Source organism: Buteo buteo, chromosome 17, assembly GCF_964188355.1.
Source record: "Buteo buteo chromosome 17, bButBut1.hap1.1, whole genome shotgun sequence".
NCBI lineage: Eukaryota > Metazoa > Chordata > Aves > Accipitriformes > Accipitridae > Buteo > Buteo buteo.
The window spans coordinates 30,496,757-30,519,137 of NC_134187.1; the positions used below are offsets into that span (position 1 = coordinate 30,496,757).

At 55.7% G+C, this 22,381-nt stretch overlaps 1 protein-coding gene across 1 annotated transcript; it reads right to left on the reverse strand.

Annotated features, from left to right (window-relative positions):
• Positions 1-2,101: 2,101 nt before the first annotated feature.
• ANKRD52 (ankyrin repeat domain 52) lies at positions 2,102-22,286 on the reverse strand. The gene is made up of 28 exons (XM_075049680.1): positions 22,186-22,286; positions 19,122-19,205; positions 16,631-16,709; positions 15,347-15,417; positions 13,399-13,599; positions 13,167-13,254; positions 12,868-13,010; positions 12,493-12,705; positions 12,297-12,375; positions 11,584-11,698; positions 11,413-11,495; positions 11,207-11,324; positions 10,174-10,242; positions 9,696-9,836; positions 9,424-9,501; positions 8,901-9,012; positions 8,186-8,257; positions 7,528-7,729; positions 6,986-7,073; positions 6,720-6,837; positions 6,255-6,474; positions 5,525-5,612; positions 4,576-4,659; positions 4,232-4,377; positions 3,935-4,017; positions 3,351-3,433; positions 3,019-3,110; positions 2,102-2,352 (listed from the first exon to the last, which is right to left on the reverse strand). The coding sequence occupies exons 1-28, from the start codon at positions 22,210-22,212 to the stop codon at positions 2,108-2,110; spliced, it is 3,222 nt and encodes a 1,073-aa protein (XP_074905781.1). The 5' UTR covers positions 22,213-22,286; the 3' UTR covers positions 2,102-2,107.
• Between the last annotated feature and the right edge of the window lie 95 nt (positions 22,287-22,381).

The following is a 22,381-nucleotide window of genomic DNA, read 5'->3' on the forward strand; positions in this document are numbered from 1 at the left end:
CTCCAAGATCTCACCGAGGGCAAATTTCTCGAGTGCTTTGCTGAATGAAGTGCAGGTTGGTAATGGGATGGAGAGACTGAGCTCCACCGGTGAGCTGGTGCTGAGCAAGAGCAACGGGAGGTCCCTCACCCCGCTCCCCTCCAGGAGAAACTCCTATGTGAAACGTGAAGAAAATGTGCTTATCACCCAAAGGCCAAGACTGAAACTTCATATTTGGTTCTAAGAGTTTGGCTTTGGTAAAAGAAAGAAACAGTGCGAGGGGACTCTCCCCGCAGGCTGCCAGCAGCACCCTCGCCCGCTGGGAGCCTCCCCCAGCAACGGCCGGCTCCAATGCCTGCTCCACACCACAACCTAAACCCAACAAACATCACCCTAACAGGAGCCACCTTCATTTAGAAACTATTTTAAAAAAAAAGAAGAAAAAAGACGTAATACCTTATTTTGGCTACAGAAATGCTTTTTCTCTCTGAAACGCTGGGCAGAAGAGCCACAGCGCAAGGCTCGCATGGTCCCATCGCAGTCTTGCCAGCAAAGAGGAGGCGAGTGGCCACCAAGGACTCGGTGGGAGAGAGGGATCCTTTTCTCCCTGCTCCCATCCTGCAGGGATCACACTGGGACCCCCCCTGGGGTGGCCACGGGTGGGAGACTCGGTCCCAGCCCTGCGCTCCCTGCTTTTGGCAAGGCTGTGGAGGGAAAGGAGGTCGGGGGAGAAGACGGTTCCCGAAATGCTTGTTGCCCTGTCAGCCCGTTCTCGTTCTCTGCATCCCAGTCTTTGGCTTTGAACAGACTCGTGATATGGAGAAAGAGTATTGTTTTTTGCACATGATACTGTTACAGTAATTCAGAAGGAAAAAAAACCCAACCAACGGAAAAAAACAGTGCAACATTCTCAAATGCTTCAAACCTGCATTATAAATATGATCTCTAAAATTAAAAAAAGAAAACCCAAAACAAAAAACAATGATCCCACATACACGCACACTAATAAACCTGCCAAGATGCTGCATTAGAAAAATAAACACAGACTTACTTAGGGTTGTGAATAAGGACTTTGAAGTGCATTTTTTTCCTTATTAAAAGGCTAAAACTTTCAGAATTTTTTTATGGTTTTTGTTGTTTTTTTAAAGGTAAATGCTCATTTCTTTATAAATAACTTTTTTCTTTTTTTTTTAAAAAAAAAAGCAACACTGACTCTCGCATGGAAACGGCCACGCAAAACAGAGAACGAAAATTCAAAAAAGAATCGTTTCTTAGGATCTAACATTTTGCCAAGAAAAAAAAAACAACCAACCAACAGAATCCCTAAAGTGCCTGGTGTGGGGAGGGAGGCTCCAGCAGCGCATTCGCAGCCAGCCGACCGCGGGGTTGGGCAGCAGCACCCGTTTTTGCATATAAATGACAGCTGCCAAAAGGATATTTTAGTGTCCCAGGTACAGTAGATCTTAATTCAAGTGTTTGTATTGGAATCGAAGGATGAGCGTGAGAAAAAAAGTGATTGCGAGAGAGGAGCAGTTACAGTGGCACTTGGCCAGGAGCTAACACCCACCCCAGCGCTTGCAAGACCAGTCAATTCCCAAAGACTCCCACCCCCCAATCCCACCAAGAGTTCAGGCTTCCCCGTCCCAGCCGGCTGGAGCGAGGGCTCAGGGCAGCCCCGGGGGCGTCCGGGAGGCGAGGCAGGGCGGGAGGCTGGCATGGGGCACAGGGAAATGCCAGAACCGATTTCAACCCAGCCCAAAAGCTGGGGGATAAAGCCCCTTCCCATCTGCAGGCCAGTGGATGGTGGCACCTGCCTCGTCTCAGCCAGGTGAAGCCCTAATCCCACAGCATCTGTCTCCTGCCCTGCCGTCAGAAGGGTGCGAGCACACACTGACGGGAAGAGGATTGAGAAGGGGCAGAGGACGGGAACGGCACTGCCAGCTGCTCCTTAAACCAATTAACAGCTTTGGCACCATGCTGGCAATCCAGCGAGAAGAGGAAGCTCTGAACTCTTGGCCTATCCGGCCATGCTAGAAGGCCTGCCCAGTCTTGTTCTCCTTTAAAGTGCCCTATATTTATAGAATTTCTAAATAAATATAATAAGATATTAGGTCACCCATAGTTTAAGCTACTCCGAGTAACAGCCATCCAAGCCGATGGCATTGTGCCGGTCCTTGCTGTAGGGGCAGGTGCTGCCGTTGGGCAGGGCCCCGCAGGCGGCGGTTTTGGCTGCAATGCCGCAGTTCTTGAGGAGGTTGAAGCTGAAAGAGCTGATGGCGTCTTTAGGTGGGAAAGGCTTCATGGTGGAGAGGATAAGTGCCAGGCAGTCGGCAACGTCCTTGTTGGGGGCGCATGCCAAGGCTGGGGTATGACCTAGAACAAAGCCAGGGGTGAAGAACTGCCCCAGATGGGCACCTTCCCCAGGGAACGCTTCGACTGGGGCAGTTTTCACTCCTGCATTGAGGGGCCAGGACATCTATTTGTCTTTATCTCAAAAGACCCTGCTTCTGGCAATCCCTGCAATTGCAGCAACCACTTTGAAGAGTGCCAGGATCAGCAGGACATGAATAAAAAGCCTTAGAAGCCCTGGCAGCACAGCAGACACAATGGTATTTTTCACAACTTAAAGGTATTCCAGCAGAGCAAGAACTCTGCTGGGAGAAAAAGCTTCTGGCCACAACCACCAGTTTCTGCCAACTTGCAAGTGAGTCAACAGCTTATCACTGTCTCAGGCTGTGCTGGTTTTGCGCCTGCCTGGAACTGGCAGGAGAGCCAGACAGCCACCACAAGATACATGGGGGGCAAAAGATGTATTTCAGACACCTGTGGGACCTGGAAATGCTTTTACAGGGGATCACAGAGTGCTAATAATGTCCTCACCCAGGCTGTTTTTGCGATGCCATGAGCTGAGAACATGCTGCTCAGCCACAGAAGGGATGCGGAAACCCTTCTGATCCCAGCTGAGCACTTCCCCAGGCAGCCCCCGTCCCCCAGGGACATCACGCTGAAACCCCCTGGGCACCCGCAAGGAACACGAACCTTCTTCATCCACAGCCAGCACAGTGGCACCTCTGCTGAGCAGGGCCTGGACGACAGAGGCCAGCCCGTTCCGAGCTGCGATGTGGAGCGGCCTGGGGGGAGAGGGAAAGGTGGCATTAACCCGGCAGCAGAGCCACCACTTTGTGCTAAAATAAGGGGCCCCTTCGAGGGCAGACACTCGGGGCCTGACCACTCCTGAGCTTACCTGCTTGCACACTCACTGCGTGCACCAGTGGGAGTGGAGCTCCTACCACCGCCCTTTCGCCAACGCATCATCCCCACCCAGCAAAGCCCTGTTTTTCCCCACCGGCGCCAGCTGTCCAAATACTCACATTTGCAGAGCACTGTTACTTGCATTGATAAGGCCAAGGTCTTGGGTTTCCCCCAGGATCAACAAGGCACACTTTTCATGACCCTGGAAAGGAGACCAGACTGTTTATAGTGCACAAGCAGGAAGGCAGGGGCAGTGGAGGGGACCTGGTGCTGTCTGAGTGGAACGTGATTCTCCGGGATATGGAAATGTTCCCTAAACCCAACCTTCTACAACAGTTCACTGCTTTGGCAGGGCCTGAGAAGACAAGCTGCTGTCCCCTCCATCTCCTCTGCAGCATCTCCTTTGCGTGGACACACTGATCACAAGCCTCCTGCTCCCACCATGCCCCAGGAAACACATCAAGCTCAGAGAGGAGGTCCCCAGGAAAAATAGAGACGGCTCTGTGCTACAACCTAAGTTGCTCAAAACTGAATCAGGAGCATCTGTACAGGTCAAGACAGGTAAACAGGCAGGCAGAGCAAGCCCAGGGCCCTTGCTTCTACTCTGGTAGGACAGGAGTAGGCAGACAACCCTTCTCATTAAAGTGGCAAGGCTGAAGGTGATGTTGACTGCAATCACAGCTGTGAGCGGCCGGCTCCCTACCTTGCTGCAGGCCAGGTGAAGAGCTGTGTTCTTGTTGACATCCAGCACAGTTATATTTGCTTTTGCTTGGTACAGCAGGAACTCTGAAACGAGGAGGGACAACTGCTGTTGAGAAGCAGCAGCACAGAGCCTGGCAATGTGGGGCAGTGGCCATGCACTGAGGGGGCAGGAGAGGGGCAGCTGTCCCAGCATGCCTACAAGGAGAGGGACAGCCCGGCTCCCACTGGACCCAGTTATGGGGGGGGGCACAGGGAGGCTGGCACCCCATACTGCGGAAAGCACCTGCCAGCCACATACCGACTGCTGCAGTGTGCCCGTTCTCAGAAGCCATCATGAGGGGAGTCCTCCCCAGCTTGTCAGTCATGTCCACCTCGGCTTGGTGGCGCAGAAGCAGCTGTAAACCATGGATGTTGTCTGCAAAGGCAGCAGCGTGAAGGGGTGTCCTGGGAAGACAACAAAGCAGGTAAAGAGGAGGGCATAGCACCCATCCCAGCAAGACTGCCCAGGACTACAGACATATCTGGGGACATCAGACTCCCTTTGTGCCATGGGAAGTCATGTGGAAATCACTGCGGGAGTCACAGCCACCACCCAGCAGCACTGGGGCGTGGGTGACAAGAGAGGGACAAGTCTGCGCTCACCTTCCTTTGGCATCTCTGCTATTAACAATCTTGGCACCTAATGCTTCCACCAGCATTTCAGCAGTGCCGTCCTGGTTGTTAATTCTGCAGTGGGGACAAGAAGGAAAGTTAGAACAAGACTAAGCAGCATTAGCACGTCTGCAGTGGGAGTGAGCAGCATGTTCCTGGGGCTTGTATGTAAACAGCAGCTGGTCTGGAGTTATTTAGGGTAAAACACCCTTTTACCCTTCTCAGTATTACTCAAGGAAACACAGTACCATGCCAGACAACAGCCTTGCCCATCCCTCTGCTGCTACAGGTCCCAAGGATGCACCAGACTGACCCCAGGCAGAACATGACAATGTCTCCACCTTCCTCATACCTCCACAGCTGCTCAGGGCAGCGCACTCCTTCCTCTGCCGGCTGCAGAGCCAAGGAATCACCGTGAGTCCTAAACCCCTGTGCTCCCAGTGGGACCCCAGGGATCATGCTCACACTGTCCCAGACACCTCTGAGGAATAAGGCTTGGGACAACATGGAGCCCTTCTCCAGAGCCTCGTGGGAAGCCTGGAGATCTCCTGAGATTGCTCCATGACCAAAGAGCAGAGATGAGCCATCCAAGAGGGCCGGCAAGGGCTGAACCCACAGCCCTTGGCAGCTCCATTAGCTCAATCGAGCAGAAAGCCTGTTAGCATGGGAGTCTGGTACAACAGCCCCAACTGTGCTACACACAGCCAACGAGACAGCTACTTTCCAGCTTCCCGAGGACCTCCAGCAGTCCAGCAACTGCCTCCCTGCCACAAGGGAGGTGGGATGAGCAGGTGGTACCACCCTGAGGAGCTGCTGTCACCCAGGGAAGAGCCCTTGGCAAGAAAGGCAGGGTTTGGAGCTCCTCCACTTGGACGACATATCCCCCTTCCCACATCACCCGGCTGGGAAAAACCCAGGGCAGGTGCCAGACGCCACTTACACTGCACAGTGCAATGGAGTAAAGGGGTTTCCTTCTAGGTACGCAAACGGATTGTGTTCAAGTAACAATTCAAGACAATCTTCATGCCCTGTGAGGAGAGAGGGACAGAAATACGTAAGTACCCAGCCTGTGGCTCCTCACCTGTAACAGAACAAGGGATTGAAGGCCCCTCTGGCTCTCCCCAAGTCCAAAGAGCAGGAGGCCCCAGAGGCTGCACAGGACCAGCAGCACCAAAATGCCCAAACAAACCCGTTCCCCAGCACAGAGGCAGCAGTTTTGTTTCCTCTCTGGCAGCAAAGCTGCTGCACTTCAGGAGGTTTCTAATTCCACACCATCTCCTGAAGGACTTCACAGCCACATTGCTAGCTTCCCCTTGAAATGCTGAGACATCCCTTCCTGTTGCTGTATCAGTCCCACTACTTCCTGCAGCCAGGGTGATGGCCAAATAATCCTATAAATCTCACAGTCCTGGAGGAAGCAGCCTCAGCTGTGCTATAATAGCTGTTTTCATGTTTCATTCCCTTTTTAAGGAGCTTGGCAGGGGGAGAAATACTCCCTGTCTCCCTACCAGACTTGTGACATCCTTTCCACCAGGCTGAACTCACTGCTGGGCTGATGGCTCCCAAAGCAGTGGGGGACAGAGGGACAACTTGGCTCTTCCTCGCTCCCTCCTCCCCATCATTAGCCAGAGCAGAGCAGGGGTGGGCAGGGGCCCAGCCTGGGTCCTTACCACTGTACGAAGCCCAGTGCATCGGTGAGTAACCGCTGTAGTCGACCACAGAGTCCAGAGGGTCAGTAGAGAGGGCTGCCTGCAGCAGGGTCCTCAGGATTTCTAAGTGCCCGCACGCCGATGCAAAGTGGATCGGGGTCCGGCCTTTGAAATCCCGACACAGAACAAAGGCATCGTGGTCCAGTAGGGCAGCCAGGCAGTCCTCACAGCCCGTCACAGCCTGTGGCCAGGAAAGAGGACCAGGAGGTCAGATCTTAGCGTTCAACCACATAGCAACAGAAATATCCCCTTCTTCTACAGCTTCCTTCTCAAATGCTGCATCTTAGGAAGGGAAAATGGGCTCTTTCACTGAGGACTCTTGCAACAAAAGAAACCACCCGCTTGCCCTCCAAGCAGCCTCCACTCAGGAGGACGAGCAGAAGCTGCAGGGCTCCAGGCTCACCCCAGTCCGAGGGATGCACTCACCCCTCGGTGCAGGGCAGTCCTTCCCCTCTTGTCTGCTGCATCGGCTGTGGATCCCTTCTCCAGCAGGAGGTGGACACAGTCAACGTGGCCATTCATAATTGCCAGCATCAGTGGGGTTCTGCAGCGGGAAAAGGCAGCAGGGAGGAGAGTGGGCTTGGAAATCAGCTGGGTTCAAGTATTGCCCTCTCTCCCCTGCCCCAGCCTCCCTGCAAGTGGTCTGACCCCGTGCCACACAGATCCTGAGAGAAACATCCAGACAAACTCACTGGCCGTGGATGTCCATGACGTCGGTGATGTCTGCCCGCTCCCCGCTGTCTATCAGGAGGTGCAGGGAATCAGTGTTCCCGTTGGCAGCTGCAGACAATGCATGAGGAAAGGAGGAGTCACACACACGTACAGATGGGTCCCCTCCTTCCAGACACCACCACAAACCAAAGGAAGAGGCTCGTGCCCAGCAGCCAGGCACACGTGGCTGAGCAAATTCGTTATGTGGTTGCTAGGCTACAGGATTGATTAGCATGTGCACAGGCTGAGCTGAAGACACGTGTGTGCAGAAGCTGCTGGTGTCTTCTCTCCCACCCACTGCTGAGCCACTTGGACCCTCAGCTTCTACTGGCACATCATAGCAGGCTGCACTGGGTCCATCCTGCCTCTAAGCATCATCCCGAGCTACAACCCCCTCCCTCTCCCCAAATAGCATCCGGGTGAACGGGCATCCTTGGCAGCAGTGGCACCGACAGCTGGAAGGGCTCTGGACACATTCCCTTGCTGCCCCCAGCCATCTCCAGCCCCGTCTGCCCTCTGTCACCTGCAGCGTGGAGAGGGGTCCACTTCCTCTTCCTCTCCTTCACCAGAGCGGATGCGCCGTGGCTGGTGAGCACCTCCACACACTCCGTGGAGCCTCTCTCCGTGGCGAGGTACAGCGCTGTCCGCCCCTTGTGGTCCCGCACGTCGAGGTTCACGAGGGTTTCGGCAAGTGTCTTTAGGGCTTCACAGTGACCATTATAGGCCTGAGGACCAAGCAAACCACATTAAAGCAGTGCCTGGAGAGGCTATATCCAGAAGTCCCCCACCGGGACAATTCCTGCCCCTGGGTTCCTCCAGCCAGATGGGCTCCTGCCCAGCCATTGCCTCTTGTTTGCACTTGGGTCCCACACAAAGCCCTTGCCCACTCCCACCCCTGCCCACACTCAGACAAGGGAGGTGGCTCCCAACAGCAGCAACCAGAAAACCCTGGAAAGAGCAAGGAGTTTAACATACAAATCAAAGGGACTTTGACTGACAGCCTGTGGGGAAAGCTGTTCCCCAGCCGCCGGCGCCTTTCCTCCTCTGCCCCGCTCAGCACCGACAGCTGCAGGGACCCAGCCCGTGCTGCCCAGGAGCGGGCACCTCTCCAGGGCTCAGCGTGAACCCCGCATGGAGCCAAGTGCCCTCCGCAATCCTGGGGTTGGGCCAGATGTACTTACAGCTAAGTGCAAAGGGCTGACTGGAATGGTGCTTTCCACATCCTCCAGGCAGTTAAAAGACATTTCCAGGAGCTGCAACAGCAACAACACAAAACCATAACTGATCCCGGACTCACAGAGGCTTTGATGGACAACCTGTCCACCAGCAGGCTGCAGAGGGGGTTAGAAAACCAGCTCATCTGCTCCAGAATGATTTAAACTTCAGGAGAGGACCTTCCTTAACCTGGCTTTGGGCCCTGCACAGTCCCATCAAATCCCTGCTATCCCGAAGCCTCCCCACTACTCATATGACTTCCTATGCCCACAAGGCTGCAAGCTTACCCTGTAACAATGCAGGCATTTCAGACAGTTACAAGGCATTTTCTGTACTGCAAGAGCTCTTCCTTGGCACAGGTCTCCAGGCTTCCTTTTAAAAGCCCAACCTTGCTCTATTGCCAGGGGTTTAAGCAAGCCATCCATACATCCCCCTGTACCAGGTAACAAAGTTCCTTTCTTCCAGGCATCTCACTCAGGCCCAGTTCTTTCCTCTGTGGTATTCCCAGCACAACAGCTCCCCGAGCCCCCATGCTTTTTAATCAAACCATTCTCCCTTCCTCCCGGACACACCCTGACACTGTAGCGCCTACAACACACACAGTCCTTTAGCCACGCCTGGACACCATCGGGCTTTCCCCCTTCTCCTGGCAGCACAGAGGGTTTTCTCCAGCTCACTCACCAGTTCGAGGTTCTGCCTGTTGCCGTACGCAGCTGCATAGTGGACAGCAGTATATCCCTGCTTGTCCCGGAGGGATGGGTCAGCACCATTATCCAGCAAGAACTCTAAACAACTGTAACGAGCAAGAAAAAGGGGAGATCAAGAAAAAGGGGAGATCAAGAAAAAGGGGAGATCAAGAAAAAGGGGAGATCAAGAAAAAGGGGAGATCAAGAAAAAGGGGAGATCAAGAAAAAGGGGAGATTGGAGAGGCAGAGCTTTGCAGGGAACCCCCCCAATTCATCTCAGAGCAGACGTCGTACTAATCCTCTCAAGACACGGAGCGCATGCAAAGCCCACTGAAGTGAGGACCAGGAAGCGATGGCCAGGCTTGCCTCGAGAATCAAATCAGCAGATGTTTCCTCCAAGGCATCACTGCTCAGTTCAGCGTAAGCAGAAGCAAGGTATTTCTAGTGACTGCATGCAGGGGTCCAGGGAAGGGGTAAACAACAAACAACTGCCAGATGGGGCTGTGGCGTGGACTCACAAGAATGCCTCCTTCAGCCTGGACTCCTTCAGTGGCTCCTCATCAGTGTCATGGCTGTTTCCTGAATGAGTCTCTGCTCTGAAAAGTCAGAGACCTGCATCAGTTTGCTGATTACCCCCTCCCACCCACGCTCCTCAAAGCGCTCCCTCTTCACAAACTACTGAGCACCAGCTGCAGGCAGGTGGCCAGGGAACAGCAGAGCATCACCACCCAGCAGTGAGCCATCGTCTCCAGCCCCAGCAGCGAAGAGCACGCACCCCCAAGACACTCACCTCCTGTACGTGTCCGAAGCAGCAGCATAGTGTAAGGCGGTACAGCCTTTACAGTCAGCCTCATTAATACTGGCTCCTGCCGTGACCAGTGTCACCGTACACTGATAGCTGCCGTTGGCAGCTGCGTAGTGCAGTGGAGTCCTGGGAAGGGGGAAAGGAGACAGGACCTTAGCAGCGCTGCCTGTCACACAGATGGAGAAACTCGCCTGGCACCAAGGCAAGACCCAGGAGCCAGCCACCCTCCCCTGCTGCTGAGCTGCACCCTGCTCTGGCTCAAGGGTTTGGGTCAGCAGCTCCTTCTGAAGAGGCAGAGCTGGACGCCTTGGGGCGAGAGGGGGTGGAGGAAGCAGCTTTAGACACCAAACGCAGCAAAGGTCTTAGGAATGTCTCAACCCAAACCCAGGCTTGGTGCGGCTCCAGCTGTTTTAGGGCTGGAATAATCACCCTTGCTCCCTTGCAAGGCCCACAGCACACTTACCTTCCAAATTTATCTCTCCTCCTCAAGTCAGCACCGCTGCTCAACAGCAAATTAAGACATTCAACATTCCTACAGGAGGTAGGGAGATGAGTTAGACACAGATCAGAAGAGACCACAGCAGGAACACAAACTCCTCCTAGTTGCAGACAAAACAGCTATGCTTCTCACCTGCACAGCCTGGAAATGCCAAAGCTCAGTTCAGTCTGTCATCTTTGGGCAGCATATGAGCTGCAGCCACGGCTGGATGCTGCATACACAAAGCTCTTGCCTGCTCTCCAGTGAAATAACCCTTCGTGCTTCCTGCCTTACCAGTGCTATCCTACACTGCATGGAGCTCTCAAACAACCAGGCAATTATAGAGAGACATCAGCCATGGCATTAGTGCAGCTGAGGCACTGGGTTTTATGCTACAAAAAAAATCTAGGATTTCTGGCTTCTGCGTCAGTGCATTGCTCCCACCGCTCAGGCAGGGTAACATCACTGTGATGCCGAAGGATGGCTCCATAACTGGCTCTCAAGCATCACGCAGACATAACAGAAATGAGGTCCTTGACAGGACTCTACACCTCTGCTACTACCAAATGCCGCAGCCGCATTCGCTCTCAACACACCGCGTGAAATCAAACTCCCTGGCAAACAATACGAGGCATTTACACAGCCAGCTAAATCCCTGCTGCTTTTCAGGCATCAGCTTGTGAGCCCTTTACGAAACCCCAGCCAAGGAAGCATTTTAGCCCCATTTTAAAGAAGAGTAAACAGCCATGGAGGGGAGCAACTGGGCTGAGTCACAGAGTCAGCAGCAGAAGAGGGCCAAAAGGTTCCCATTTTCATTCCTGCTCTAAACACAGGTCTCCATTCTCTCTCAGAGCCAGGAACATCACCGAGGGGTCTGACTCCCAAACCTGACCAAAGCACTGCACTGGGCTGCCCATGCTGTAGCTCACGGGCGGAGAAAAGGGTTACAGTTTGGGCTGGGGACAAGCAGCAACCTTCCTGCACACAGTGTCAGACCAGTGCCCCATGCACAGCTCACCCTCCAGAAGCAGCAGCATGGAGGCAAGTCCTCCCGAGGTTGTCAGGCGTGTTGATATCGAAGCCTGCAGACAGCACGTGCTCATTGCTCAGCGAGGAGACGATACTGTACAACTGACCTGGGTGGCAGGAGGGACAGGGTGTCAGGGTGAAGCTTGAGGGTCCCCCGAATGCCCCCGCTGCAGGAGGGGTGGCTGAGCCACTCACCTGAGGAAAGTAGCTTACGACAACAGTCTGAAAATCCAAAGAGAACAGCTAAGTGCAGAGGGAACATGTCATGGATCCCACGCCTGTCAGGAGACAAGAAGGAAGTCAGAATGGATCTTTTCTGCATCCTCCAGCCCAGGGCAGGGAAAGGGAGTAAGAGTCCTTCCTTACCTTGCAGTGTCAGCACCATTCGTCATCAAAGTACTAATTAGCAGCTCGTGGCCATATCTAGCAGCAACGTGGAGGGGGGTATTGCCGTATTTGTCAGCACAGTCAATCTCACTGCCTAGAAAGGAAAAGCCAAGTGCTTTGCCAGTGAGTCTCTGCGTTCTAATCCCAAGCCGCCCAAGCTGTTCCGACAGCCACGTCCCTGTCTCAGGGACACGGCTAATAACTTGAGTCCATTCAGCATCATGCAGAATAAGAACTGTAAACTGCTCTCTGAGCTGAAAGGCCACTTGTATCCTGCAAACCCAGGTCATTAGACCTCTCCCTCTTGCTCCAGGAGGGGATGTGTTCAGCCCCAGAGGTCTCCAGCTGAACCCCTGGGGTGTCTGCCAAGCCTCCAGCCCTCTTACAAGAATATTGTCTTTCAGGCTGGACGTGGCAGTGAGAATGTTCTTTGGCCACAGCAGCTCTGACCTGGCTGGAATTTCAGTCCCCTGGTCTGCACTTTGCTGCCCTTGAGAGCATGCACGCTCCCTGCCACCCTCGAGCAGCATAGGGCCACTGGCAACAGCCCCAAGAGCACAGCATGAATTTGAGTGATATCTGTAGAGCTCTTAAACCCTTTGAGCAAACATACAGGGAGGTCCTGGAGGCAGGTGCTGAGAAGCACAAGAAAAGGCTGGGGTAACTCAGGGCTGGAGGAAGGAGCCGCTCACCGTTCTGAATGAGGATCTGCGAACGCGTGAACCGTCCATGAATGGCAGCCATGTGCAAAGGACTCTTCCCTTCCTTACTCTGTAGAGAGCAGAAGACACGTCACATCAGGATTCCCATCAGCCCCCCCCGAGCTCTCCCAGCAGGCAGCAGGTCCCCGCTCCCCCCATCCCCAAGCTCAATCCTTCAGCGCCAGACCTGAAAGTTGACATCAGCCCCGTTGTTCACGAGGAGCTCTAGGCACAGGGCCCCATTGGTGGAGACGGCAGCAAAGTGCAGAGGGGTGAAGCCCTTCTCGTTAGGCTGATTGACATTGGCGCCGTAATTGACCAGCTCGTTGGCCACGGCATCTTGGCCCATGTAACAGGCAATGTGAAGTGCAGTGTTACCGAAGGAATTTGGTTCATCGATCTGTGGGAGCAACAAACCCCAGAGGATTTGGAGATTCAGGAAGAAAAAAAGGCAGCCGAGAACCAGCCAGGGCTCCTGCCACCACCCAGCACCCTCTCATACTCCTGTCTCCAGACCAGCCTGCACCCGAGCCCACCCTGCTCGCAGCCACAGGGGTCTTACCTCAACTCCCAGCCTCAGCAGGTGACGCACGACTTCAATCTGGCCGCTGGCTGCTGCAGTGTGCAGCAGGGTGTAGCCCTTCTTGTCCTTACACATCACATCAGCTCCTCGGGCCACCAGCAGCTTCAGAACTTCCAAATGCCCTGCCCAGGAGACAGCAGTAAGAGCCAGGGGACCCCGGAAAATGAAGACCTGGGCACAGCGGCCTCCGGGGAGCCCCAGCACCCTGAAAGGCAAATCCATAGGCAGCAAGCAATGTGTGAGAAAAAAACAGACCGATGCTCTTGGGGAAAACCTACCTAGGAAAGCTGCCCAGTGGATGGGCTGGCGGTCCTTCTTGTCGCAAGTACTCAGGCTGGCCCCTTTGTTCAACAGCAGATTCACCATCTGGACAGGAAGAAGTGGTGAGAAAGGCAAGGCTACCATTCCTCCCCACTTGTGCAGGCAGAGGTGCCTTCACCACCTGCGAAGCCCAGACCCAGGAAGGGGGACACGCACAGGACCCCCTGCGCCCGAACCCGCCTTGCCTACCTCAAGGTGGCCGCTGTGCACAGCATGGTGCAGCGCCGTGCGGCCCGTGCGGTCCGCGACATTGACAGTGCTCAGCAGGGGGATGATGGCCTCCACGCACTTGGTGGCCCGGTTGGCAGCGGCAACGTGCAGAGGCGTTTGCCAATACTTGTCGCGGGCATTGACGTCTGCCGAGTGCTTCAGGAGGAGGTGAAGTGCCTTCTAGCAGGAGCAGAGAAAAGCAGAGCTCTAACCCAATCTGCTGCAGCCCGCAGCAGCCCTCCAGCCAGGTGGGGGAAGCCACAGCTCAGTCCACCTCATGCTTGCAGCACACAGAGGGCTGCCCAGATCCACACGAGCAAACAGCCCTGAGAGCCAGAGCTGCCCTTGCAGGGCTGAGCTGAAATAGCTCCGCATGCTCACAAGTACAGCTTCTCCTCACTCTGTCAAAGGAAAGGACTTGTTTGCTTTCGTGTCCCTAATGACATTTTGAAGCCCATGTACGGCTGTGTATCAGGATGTTATCACAGAGAAAATGTGAGAGGTAAAGACAGCGTTAGAAAGACCCCAAGGATGAGCAGGGAGAAGGAATCTTCCCTAGGCAAATCCTCCAGCTCTCACCTGGGCTGCTCCAGCTCCTTCCAGGATGGAGTTCAGTGTGTGAGGCCTGAATGAGCCGGCCCCATCCCACCCGAGTGCAGCTGTGAAACACCACTGCACAGGGGTACCTGCATGGGAGAAATACCTCCGAGCCACGTGACTGAACTGTGAGTGAGTGTTCATCCATGACTCATGAGGTGCAAAGCACCCGGGGGATGACAAATGTGACCCACTGACCTATATTTGATAATTATTTTTCCCTTTTGCTGGTAGAGGCTGTTTGTTGCAACCCCACACTTTCCTTGCTATGGTTTGCAGGCTGTCCATTTCCACGCAGCATCGGGGCAGCACTTCCAGTGATCTCAGCCCCACGGCTTGCTGCTCTGCTCTTTTCCCCGCCAGGGCTAGCTGATACCACTCCCAGCTGGGAGAAACACATGAAATGGCCGGGCAGTACGTAAACCCAGCAATCCTAGAGAGCAGGCTCTAGGCAGAAAAAGGCATGAAGCACACAGGTATTTCGAAAAGGCTCCTCTCAGGAGCTGGGCATGCAGGGCACTGGCGGAGCCCTGTGCCAAGCACCCCGGGGAAGAAAAGAACGAGGGAGGTGACTCTCCAGCATATCTGAGACGAGCCAGAGAAGCAAACGAGCGTGCTCAAACGCACAGACAAGCAGCACTTCAGACCTGACAGCAAAACAGTCTCAGCTTGCTCAGCTCCCGTATTTTAGCGACCTACAGTAACTGTCCACACACGTTCACAGCAAACGCCTTCAGTAGAGGTTTACGCTTATGTGTTTCATCCCGTGTCTGCTGCCGATTAAGAGAATTCATGCAACCAGTCGATGTGTGGTAACTTGCCCTGCTTGTCAGAGTCAGGGCTTCTGGCTCCAACCAACATGACCACAGAGTTTCTTGCTCTCCAGCAAATCAAAACAGGACAAAGTTAAGTGGGATGAAGTTAAGCCCACAAAAGCTAAACGTCAGGAAATCTTTCCAACAAGATCCATTGGAATCAGTACCCGAGAGAAAGGGTGAGAGCCCCATCATCCCTCAAAGAAATGTAAAGCTGGATTAGACAAAGCCCTGGGGAAGGGGGAAAGGCAGGGAGGAGGATGTTGTGGGGAAAACCCATGTGCTAATTCCTGAATGACGGAGAGAAGGGAACTAAGGAGATTTTTTTCCAGCTCTCATTTTCAGCCTCTGAATTATGCATTCGTCCCCTCTCCACTCTAGCGAAACCACCCATCTCAGCCAAAACCAGGCAAGATGAAAAAAAGGAGAAGCATGGTCCCTGCCTCCTGTCAGCACCCACCACCTCCACACAAGGAGCATACACGGAGGCAGAGGACACTTCAGAGGCAACCTACCTCGTTACGAGAAGCCGCAGCGCGGTGTAACGGGGTGAGCCAAACAGTGTCCTTCGCGTTAACATTAGCACCTGAGGAAGAACAAAGGGAGGGGTCAGGGGACAGAGAGGTGACCAGCTGCCCCCGTTCCAGAGTCCCAGGGCAGGTCTGCAGCCACCTGAGATACCCGCCCAGCAAGAGTGCCTGTTCTGCTGCAAAAGGGGACCTTGCACTGAGCTTTACGTGAGGACAGACTCTGTGAACTGCAAGTGGAACAAGCTACATCCCTTGGGAGACTGAAGAGACTACATCTCCCAGAGTGCCAGCTCCCTCACCGAGCCAAACGAACCACAGCAAAGACCCAGCGAGCAGTTCTGCTCCTTGCTTTAAATCAAGGCCACTTGAGACAAAAAACAGAGCATTCCATGTTGTGAGCTGTGGTCGCTGTGAGCTGCATCTCTGTATTAGAAAGGACAGATTACTGCCATCTCAGCTCCAGATCTGTGCCAGGCACTTAGGTCCCACAACCCCTGAAGTCCCTGCCTTTCTTTGCTGCCGAGAACTCAGCGCACAGGCATGCAAAAATCAACACGGGGCACATAAGGGCATCCCATGCTCTGCAGACGGAGCTGAACATCCCCAATCCTGTTTAACAAGCCCTCAGCAAAGGATTTCCCCAAATCTCTCCTTGTCAGGGTCACATAGGATCATGCCAGCCTCGGGGTTCCCCCACACCACCAGCAAGCAGCTGCGAAGCCCACGCTGCCCCAAGGTGCTGCACTGGTGAACGGCAGACAAGAAGATTCCCGTCTGCACCACAGGGGCACAGGACCCAAGCACAGGGCTGAGTGTCTCTGGAGAAAAATGAAGGGCAGCTTTATGCCAAGTAACACAAGCCAAAACTGAGCAAAATCCCCTGGTTTTTAGCTGACCCCTCTCCATGAGCAAGTGAAACTCTGCTCCCCTGAGCATCCTGCCATTCAAGGTGTCTATGAGGCGTGCATCCCCACTGTGCCCTCCTCCAGTACCTCCTTCTAACATCTTGCACACATCCCCCTCCTGGCTTGGTTTCCACCTCTGCTATTTCAGTTCCAAGACGCTTCTCTGTCTGAACAAACCTCTTAGGATTATGGCAACATTTCCTAATCTTCCCCTGGCTGCAACCCCACTGGCTTAAGCATGAGCACACGGTTGCTTGGAGGATGACCAAAACTATTCCTCTGCACCCCTAAGGCCAGAGATCAGAAAAACGCCTTAAAGGCAGCGCCAGCACTTGAGCCAAGCGCCCTGAGCCTTGGCCCTTACCTGACAGTATTAGGAGCTCGAGGATTGCAACATCTCCTATGTAGGCAGCAGCATGCAGCGGCGTTCGTCTTTCTTGGTCCTGAGCAGGGGTGTAAGAAACAAAAACCATCTGTGAGCTTTGAGGGCAGGGAGATCCCTCTTCCACTCCAGTCTGCTCCAACGCCACCCATAAGCATGTGCAGCATCTTGGGACGTGGGACAGGGAAAACCGCTTAAACCCAGCACCCTCCTGCAGTGCTGCGGGGTTGTGCAGCCCTTTGGGCTGGGGTGCACCCAGTGGCCAGAGCAGAGGGTTCGAGGGCCATAATTCCTGCACAAGACGGGGAGGCTGTGAGAGCTCCAGCCACTCATTTCATCCCCCCACTTACTCCCCAGAGACCGACCCAACACGGCTCCGGTGCTACTGGACTTAATGAACGTCTGCAAAGCACTCTGCGATCCGAGATGAAAGCCTGGCTGCGCTCTGACAGTGCACAGGCTGTCCCATTCTGCACACTTTTATCCTCTCAGCTAACAATAAAAAACACTCAGAATTACAGACAGCTCCGAAACCAGACTCAAACCTGCCGGCTGCTGAAGGCCAGGAAGGTGCAGAAGGCCCTCTCTGATCTTAGATTGGATTAGCCAAAGAAAAAATACCTTTCACTTCTGTTTACTCAGGGCTGGGCCCTGGGTAACCTCTGCCTCCAGGCATTTGGTTCAGGCTTTCCTTGGGGAACATGCCATGTACTAAAGCCAGGAAGCAAACAAGTAGAAAGCCAGAGGAGCACAACTCATTTCAAGCCCCAGATTTTGTGTTTGGGGGAAAAAATGTAACTGCTTTTCGTGAGGTTAAAAACTGTTTGGAAAATGGTGGCAGCTTCATTTTTTTTGGTAACAAGTTGTGCTGGCACAACCAGGCAGGAGGATGTGAAAGTGAAACCCAACTGGCAGGTCACTGAACAAGCAACAACATTTCTAAACCTGCACACAGAAAGGAAATTAAGTGTTAACAATTGTGGTTTTATTCCTTCAGCAGCTGCGGGAGAGCTCAGCAAAACAATCCCAACCCTCTCTCCTGACAAGAGAGGAAGGATGAAGAGCTGACGGGTCCCCAACCGAACCAGTCACAGAAAAAAATCCCCACGCTATCTCTGTGTAATAAGCCAAGATATGATCAAATCGTTAGTCCTGCTGGCACACGGGCACCAGCGCAGGGCTGCCCTCCCCTTCCCAGGACACCAGCCAGCGTCCGCAGCACCCGCCCTTGACCTCAGGGTTTAACACCACAAGGATCGGGGTGTGCACCAGCCCCGGCTCTGCAGGCTGGGTTGGGCAAACGCCCTGACCAAGCGCTCAGCGAAACAAATAGGAGCGTGCCAAAAAGCCGGCAGCTGCCTGCAGCGCAGCTGGGAGCAGCGTGGACTGGAGCCCCAGTTAATGCCACAGCTCAGAGGAGACGGTGAACCAGAACAGGCTGCTCTTGCCTAGAGCTCACAACTTAGCCTGGCTTTTGGGCTGAGAGCGCAGGAACTGCTGACCCGGCACCAGTCCAACTGTGCTACCATGTCAGGCAGACCTGGGCCGGTGCAGTCAGGGCTGGCCAACCCGCCAGCCTGCATCACAGCAGGCTGCGTTTCTTATCTGCACATCTGCCGCTGATTCGTTAGCGGGAAGCTCGTAAACCAGATCAAGGGAAGGCACACTGACAAGTCAGACGGGAACGCTCACAGGCAGGTTTCACCCCTTCCTTTGCCAGAGCCTGGTCCTCACACTCCATGTGAGGACAGACCACGCTCGTCACCACCAGACTGGGGCTACCAAGGGCTGCTCCCCCAGGAGCCAGCCTGGCTGCTTGCAGGACCCAGAGGGATGCATCTGAATGGCAGCGGCCTCCTTGCCCGCTCGGAACGAGCGTCAAAACCACCTTCTGCCATCAGGCTTGAGATGAGCACAGTGGAAACCCCTCCTAACACTTGCGAGGTGAACTCTGCTTTGCTGAGCAGCTCAAATCCTCCTTCCTCCCTGGGGAACAACCTCATCACAAGGCAGACCTGCCGCGTTCACACCAAACTATTTTGGGTCGCCATCCCGAAGGATAAAAAGGTAAACTGGCAGGCAGCAAAGCCGAGCCTCTGTGAAAAGTCCTCCCACACACCCCACAGCCTCTCAGCGATGCTCTGCACGGCTGAGAGCTTTAGGAGGCTCACACCGTCTCCTGGGGAGAGGCGGGAGTCCTGGTCTTCCAGGCACCCCATTTTACAGGTGGCAAGATCGAGGCAACAGGACAAAGCTACACAGCAAATGGCGGCCGAGCTGGGAGCAGAATCCAGAAACTGTTTCAAAAGCCCAGCTCTGACCATCCTTGCCAAAAAGAGCCCCCACTTGACAGCACCCACATCTCACCCACTGAGCCTCTGCTGTCCCCTCTGCTAAAGAACCGCACTGCAGGGAAGGAAACAGGGAGACTGGGGTGAAGGAAGGGGAGCGAGCACATCCAGGCAGCACTCACCAATACATTAATGTTCTCCTTCTGATTGAGCAATGACCGCACCTCCTCTATATCACGGTTGAAGATGGCTTGGACCAGAGGAGGCTACAAAAAAAAAAAAGAGAAGCAAGTCGTGAAGGTGGCACCACTTGGAGGACACAAGAAGGAGGAGAACCGGCAGTGTCACAGCATATCAGAGACTTTACGCCAGCCTGATTCAGCCACTATCTCGCTCCACGAACAAGCCCCCCGCGCCTGCTGCTGCCAGAGCTGGGCCCAGCGGCTTCCTTGTGTCCATGGCTCAGCCAGCACCAGGGACCAATTTTCAAGCCAGCAAAGGTACCTTTCTTGGTTGTTCGTTGGTGAACAGACCAAGGAATCACTGGAAAAGCTTCCCTGCTTCCTGAGTCCAAGGAGCAGCACTGATTACGGCCCCAGCAGCCCACCTGCAGAGCCTTCAGCAGCATGCCCATGGCATGGCTTAGTTCTCCGTACACAGCGTCCGAGCACGGGAAGACAGGTCCATCTCCCGCTATCCAAAGCTTTAGCCACAGCCAGAAAATCCTCCCTCCAAGCTAGCTGAAATCTCCTGGTACGAGACAGATCTTTGCAGACAGTGAATCAGGTTTCCCAAGGCACAACTAGGTGATGCCTCATGGTCTCCTGCAGAAGGCTGCGTACTTACTGCTGCTCTCCCATCTTTTGAGAAACACCTACGACACTATGCTGGCTCTGATGGTGCAAAGAGCCTGGCAAAGCCCAGCCTGAAGCTCCTCCTGTTTCCTGCTGCCCACATCTCAAAGAAGTTACCTAGCAGACCTCGGTAAAAACCAGGAGCAGAGCCCTAGCCCAGGCCACAGAGCCAGCCAGTGCCGTGGGCTGCAGAACCGACGGCCTGAGCTGCCAGAGCCATTCATGCGGCAGGGCAGGTTGGTGGGTTGGGTGCTGCCCAACCTCCAGGCATTGCCCAAGAACCCTGCACCCCGTTTCTTGTTTCACAGGCCTAAAAATGCCATTTTCATGCAGCAGGTTCTTTGGGGCAGAGGCTGTGGTGCTTTAGGTCTGTTCAGCACTTGGCACCCCACGATCGCTGCCAAACCCGACACTTCCCTGCTCCAGCCATCCAAGCCTCTGCTGCTTTTCGCATGGCAATTCCAAGGTGCTGCAACGCCGAGCAAGCCGTGGCAGCCCCAGCACACCCCCTCCAGCTCTGCCCACACGCCTAAGGCTCGATCTAACGGTCAAAACCAGTGAGCCCCGCTTATCTTGACCTCTCGGAGGAACAACAGAACTTCGTTTTCAAGGCAATCCCTTCTCGTCCCTGCTGCCTGGCCAACCTCATGCTCATCTGCTCACCCTACCATCAAAGTAAAAGCAGTTAAACACGGGGAACACATCCCAGGTCAGAGGGAACATGTGAGTCATTCCCTGGGAATGCAGCAGACTCAGCATCACTCGTTAGACATTAAAAAAAAAAGGTTTAAAAAAAAAAGGGAAAGAATCACAGACGATAATTATGCCCTGAGCAGTCTTCGGTGGCGCGCGGTTTGCAGCAGTGCTGGGTCTGACACACCCACCCACCATTCACAGGGAAAGCTAAATGTTTTGGTTACCAAAAAAAAAAAAAAAAAGTTCTATTTAAATCACAGATCAATCCCTCATCCTCACCCCTCCCCTCCTTCATCCACCCTGCCAGGCTTTAAACACTCGCTATATTAACGATACTGCAGGAGCAGGGGACGAGGGGCAGGCGTAAATATTTGGTTTCGAGGGGCCAGCAGCCCCCATCTCTGAAACCAAGGTGGATAAAGGCGGTTTATGTAAAATGCGTGAGGAAGAGCGGACGTCCAAGCCAAGGCAACGCCGGGGGTCACTGCTCTGGTGATGGGAGGCGGACATCGAGCCCGAGGAAGCGGGGCCATGAGCAGCAGCATCTGTGCCACGGGAGCAGCTCCCGGCCGGGGGGAGGCAGTGGGGCTGCTCAGGGACGGGGGTCCCTGGCGAGACCACCCTGACAGGCAGGACGGGACCCAGGTGAGGGCCACGCACCGGCGGCACCAGGGTGAGGGCTGCCTCGAAACCCGGCGTGGAAGACACCCTGCGCCCAAGACACCCTGCGCCCCAGGAGCATCCCCAAAACCCGACGGGGACACCCCATGCCCCAGGAGGGTCCCAAAAACCCGATGGGGTCACCCTGCACCCCAGGAGCGTCCCCAAAACCCGACAGGGACACCCCGTGCCCCAGGAGGGTCCCAAAAACCCGATGGGGACAACCTGCACCCCAGGAGCATCCCCAAAACCCGATGGGAACACCCCGTGCCCCAGGAGGGTCCCCAGAACCCGATGGGGTCACCCTGCGCCACATGAGGGTCCCCAAACCCGACGGGAACAACCTGCACCATACGAGGGTCCCCAGAATCCGACGGGAACACCCCGTGCCCCAGGAGGGTCCCCAAAACCCGATGGGGTCACCGTGCGCTCCAGGAGCATCCCCAAGCCCGATGGGGTCACCCTGCGCCCCAGGGGTGGTCCCAAAGCCCAGCGGGGACACGATGGAGGTGGCAGCGGGAGACGAAGCGACCCGGGGTCCCGTCCCGGGGGTCCCACCCCCGCCGGGGCAGGGGGTCCCGGGGCGGGGATTCCCTCTCGGGGGTCCGCGCTCCCTGTGGCCGGGGGAGGGGGGAAGGTGTCCTCCTCTCCCCGTCCCCGGCATCCTGCCCTTACCGGGCCGGGGATCCCCCACCCCCGCCGGGCCCGGCTGCTGAGCCCGGGTCCCAGCGGCCGCGGGCGGAGCGGAGCGGAGCGGAGCGCGGCGCGGCGGGCGGCTGAACCCCGCGCCGGGCCGGGCCGGGGCTGCGGCGGGGCGGCGCGGGAGGCCCGGCGGGCCCCAGCGGCAGGTGGGAACGGGCCGGGCGGCCCCGAGCGGCGGCGGGCCGGGGGCCGCGGCCTGGGGCGGCGTCTGGGCCCGCCGGCGGCGGCGGCGGCGGCGCCGCGCACTAGGCCGCGCATCCCCGGGCTGGCGTGGCGGCGCGGCCCGCCGCGGCTGCGGGCGCGGGGGCCGGGCGGGCGGGCGCGGCGGCGGTACCTGGTCCGTGATGCTGAGAATCCCCATCTCGGGGCCGCCCTCAGCGCCCAGCTCCCGGCATCGGGCTCCGGCCGCGGCGGCTCCGCTCGGGCGGCTGGCGGGGCGGGGAGCGGCTGGGCCCGCCCACCGCCCGGGGAGCGGCCGCCGCCGCCGCCGCCGGGCCGCAGCGCCGCCGCCGGCCGCCATCGCCGGGGCC

Bases quoted from the DNA above. Each gene is read 5' to 3' on its own strand.
- ANKRD52 (XM_075049680.1), bottom strand. From the start codon at position 22,212: ATGGGGATTCTCAGCATCACGGACCAG. The intron at 10,243-11,206 runs GTGAGCTGTGCA...TACCTCCTGTAG, and splicing joins CATGCTGCTGCTTCTGGAGG to GAATGTTGAATGTCTTAATT. The intron at 6,838-6,985 runs GTGAGTTTGTCT...TTCCCGCTGCAG, and splicing joins GTCATGGACATCCACGGCCA to AACCCCACTGATGCTGGCAA.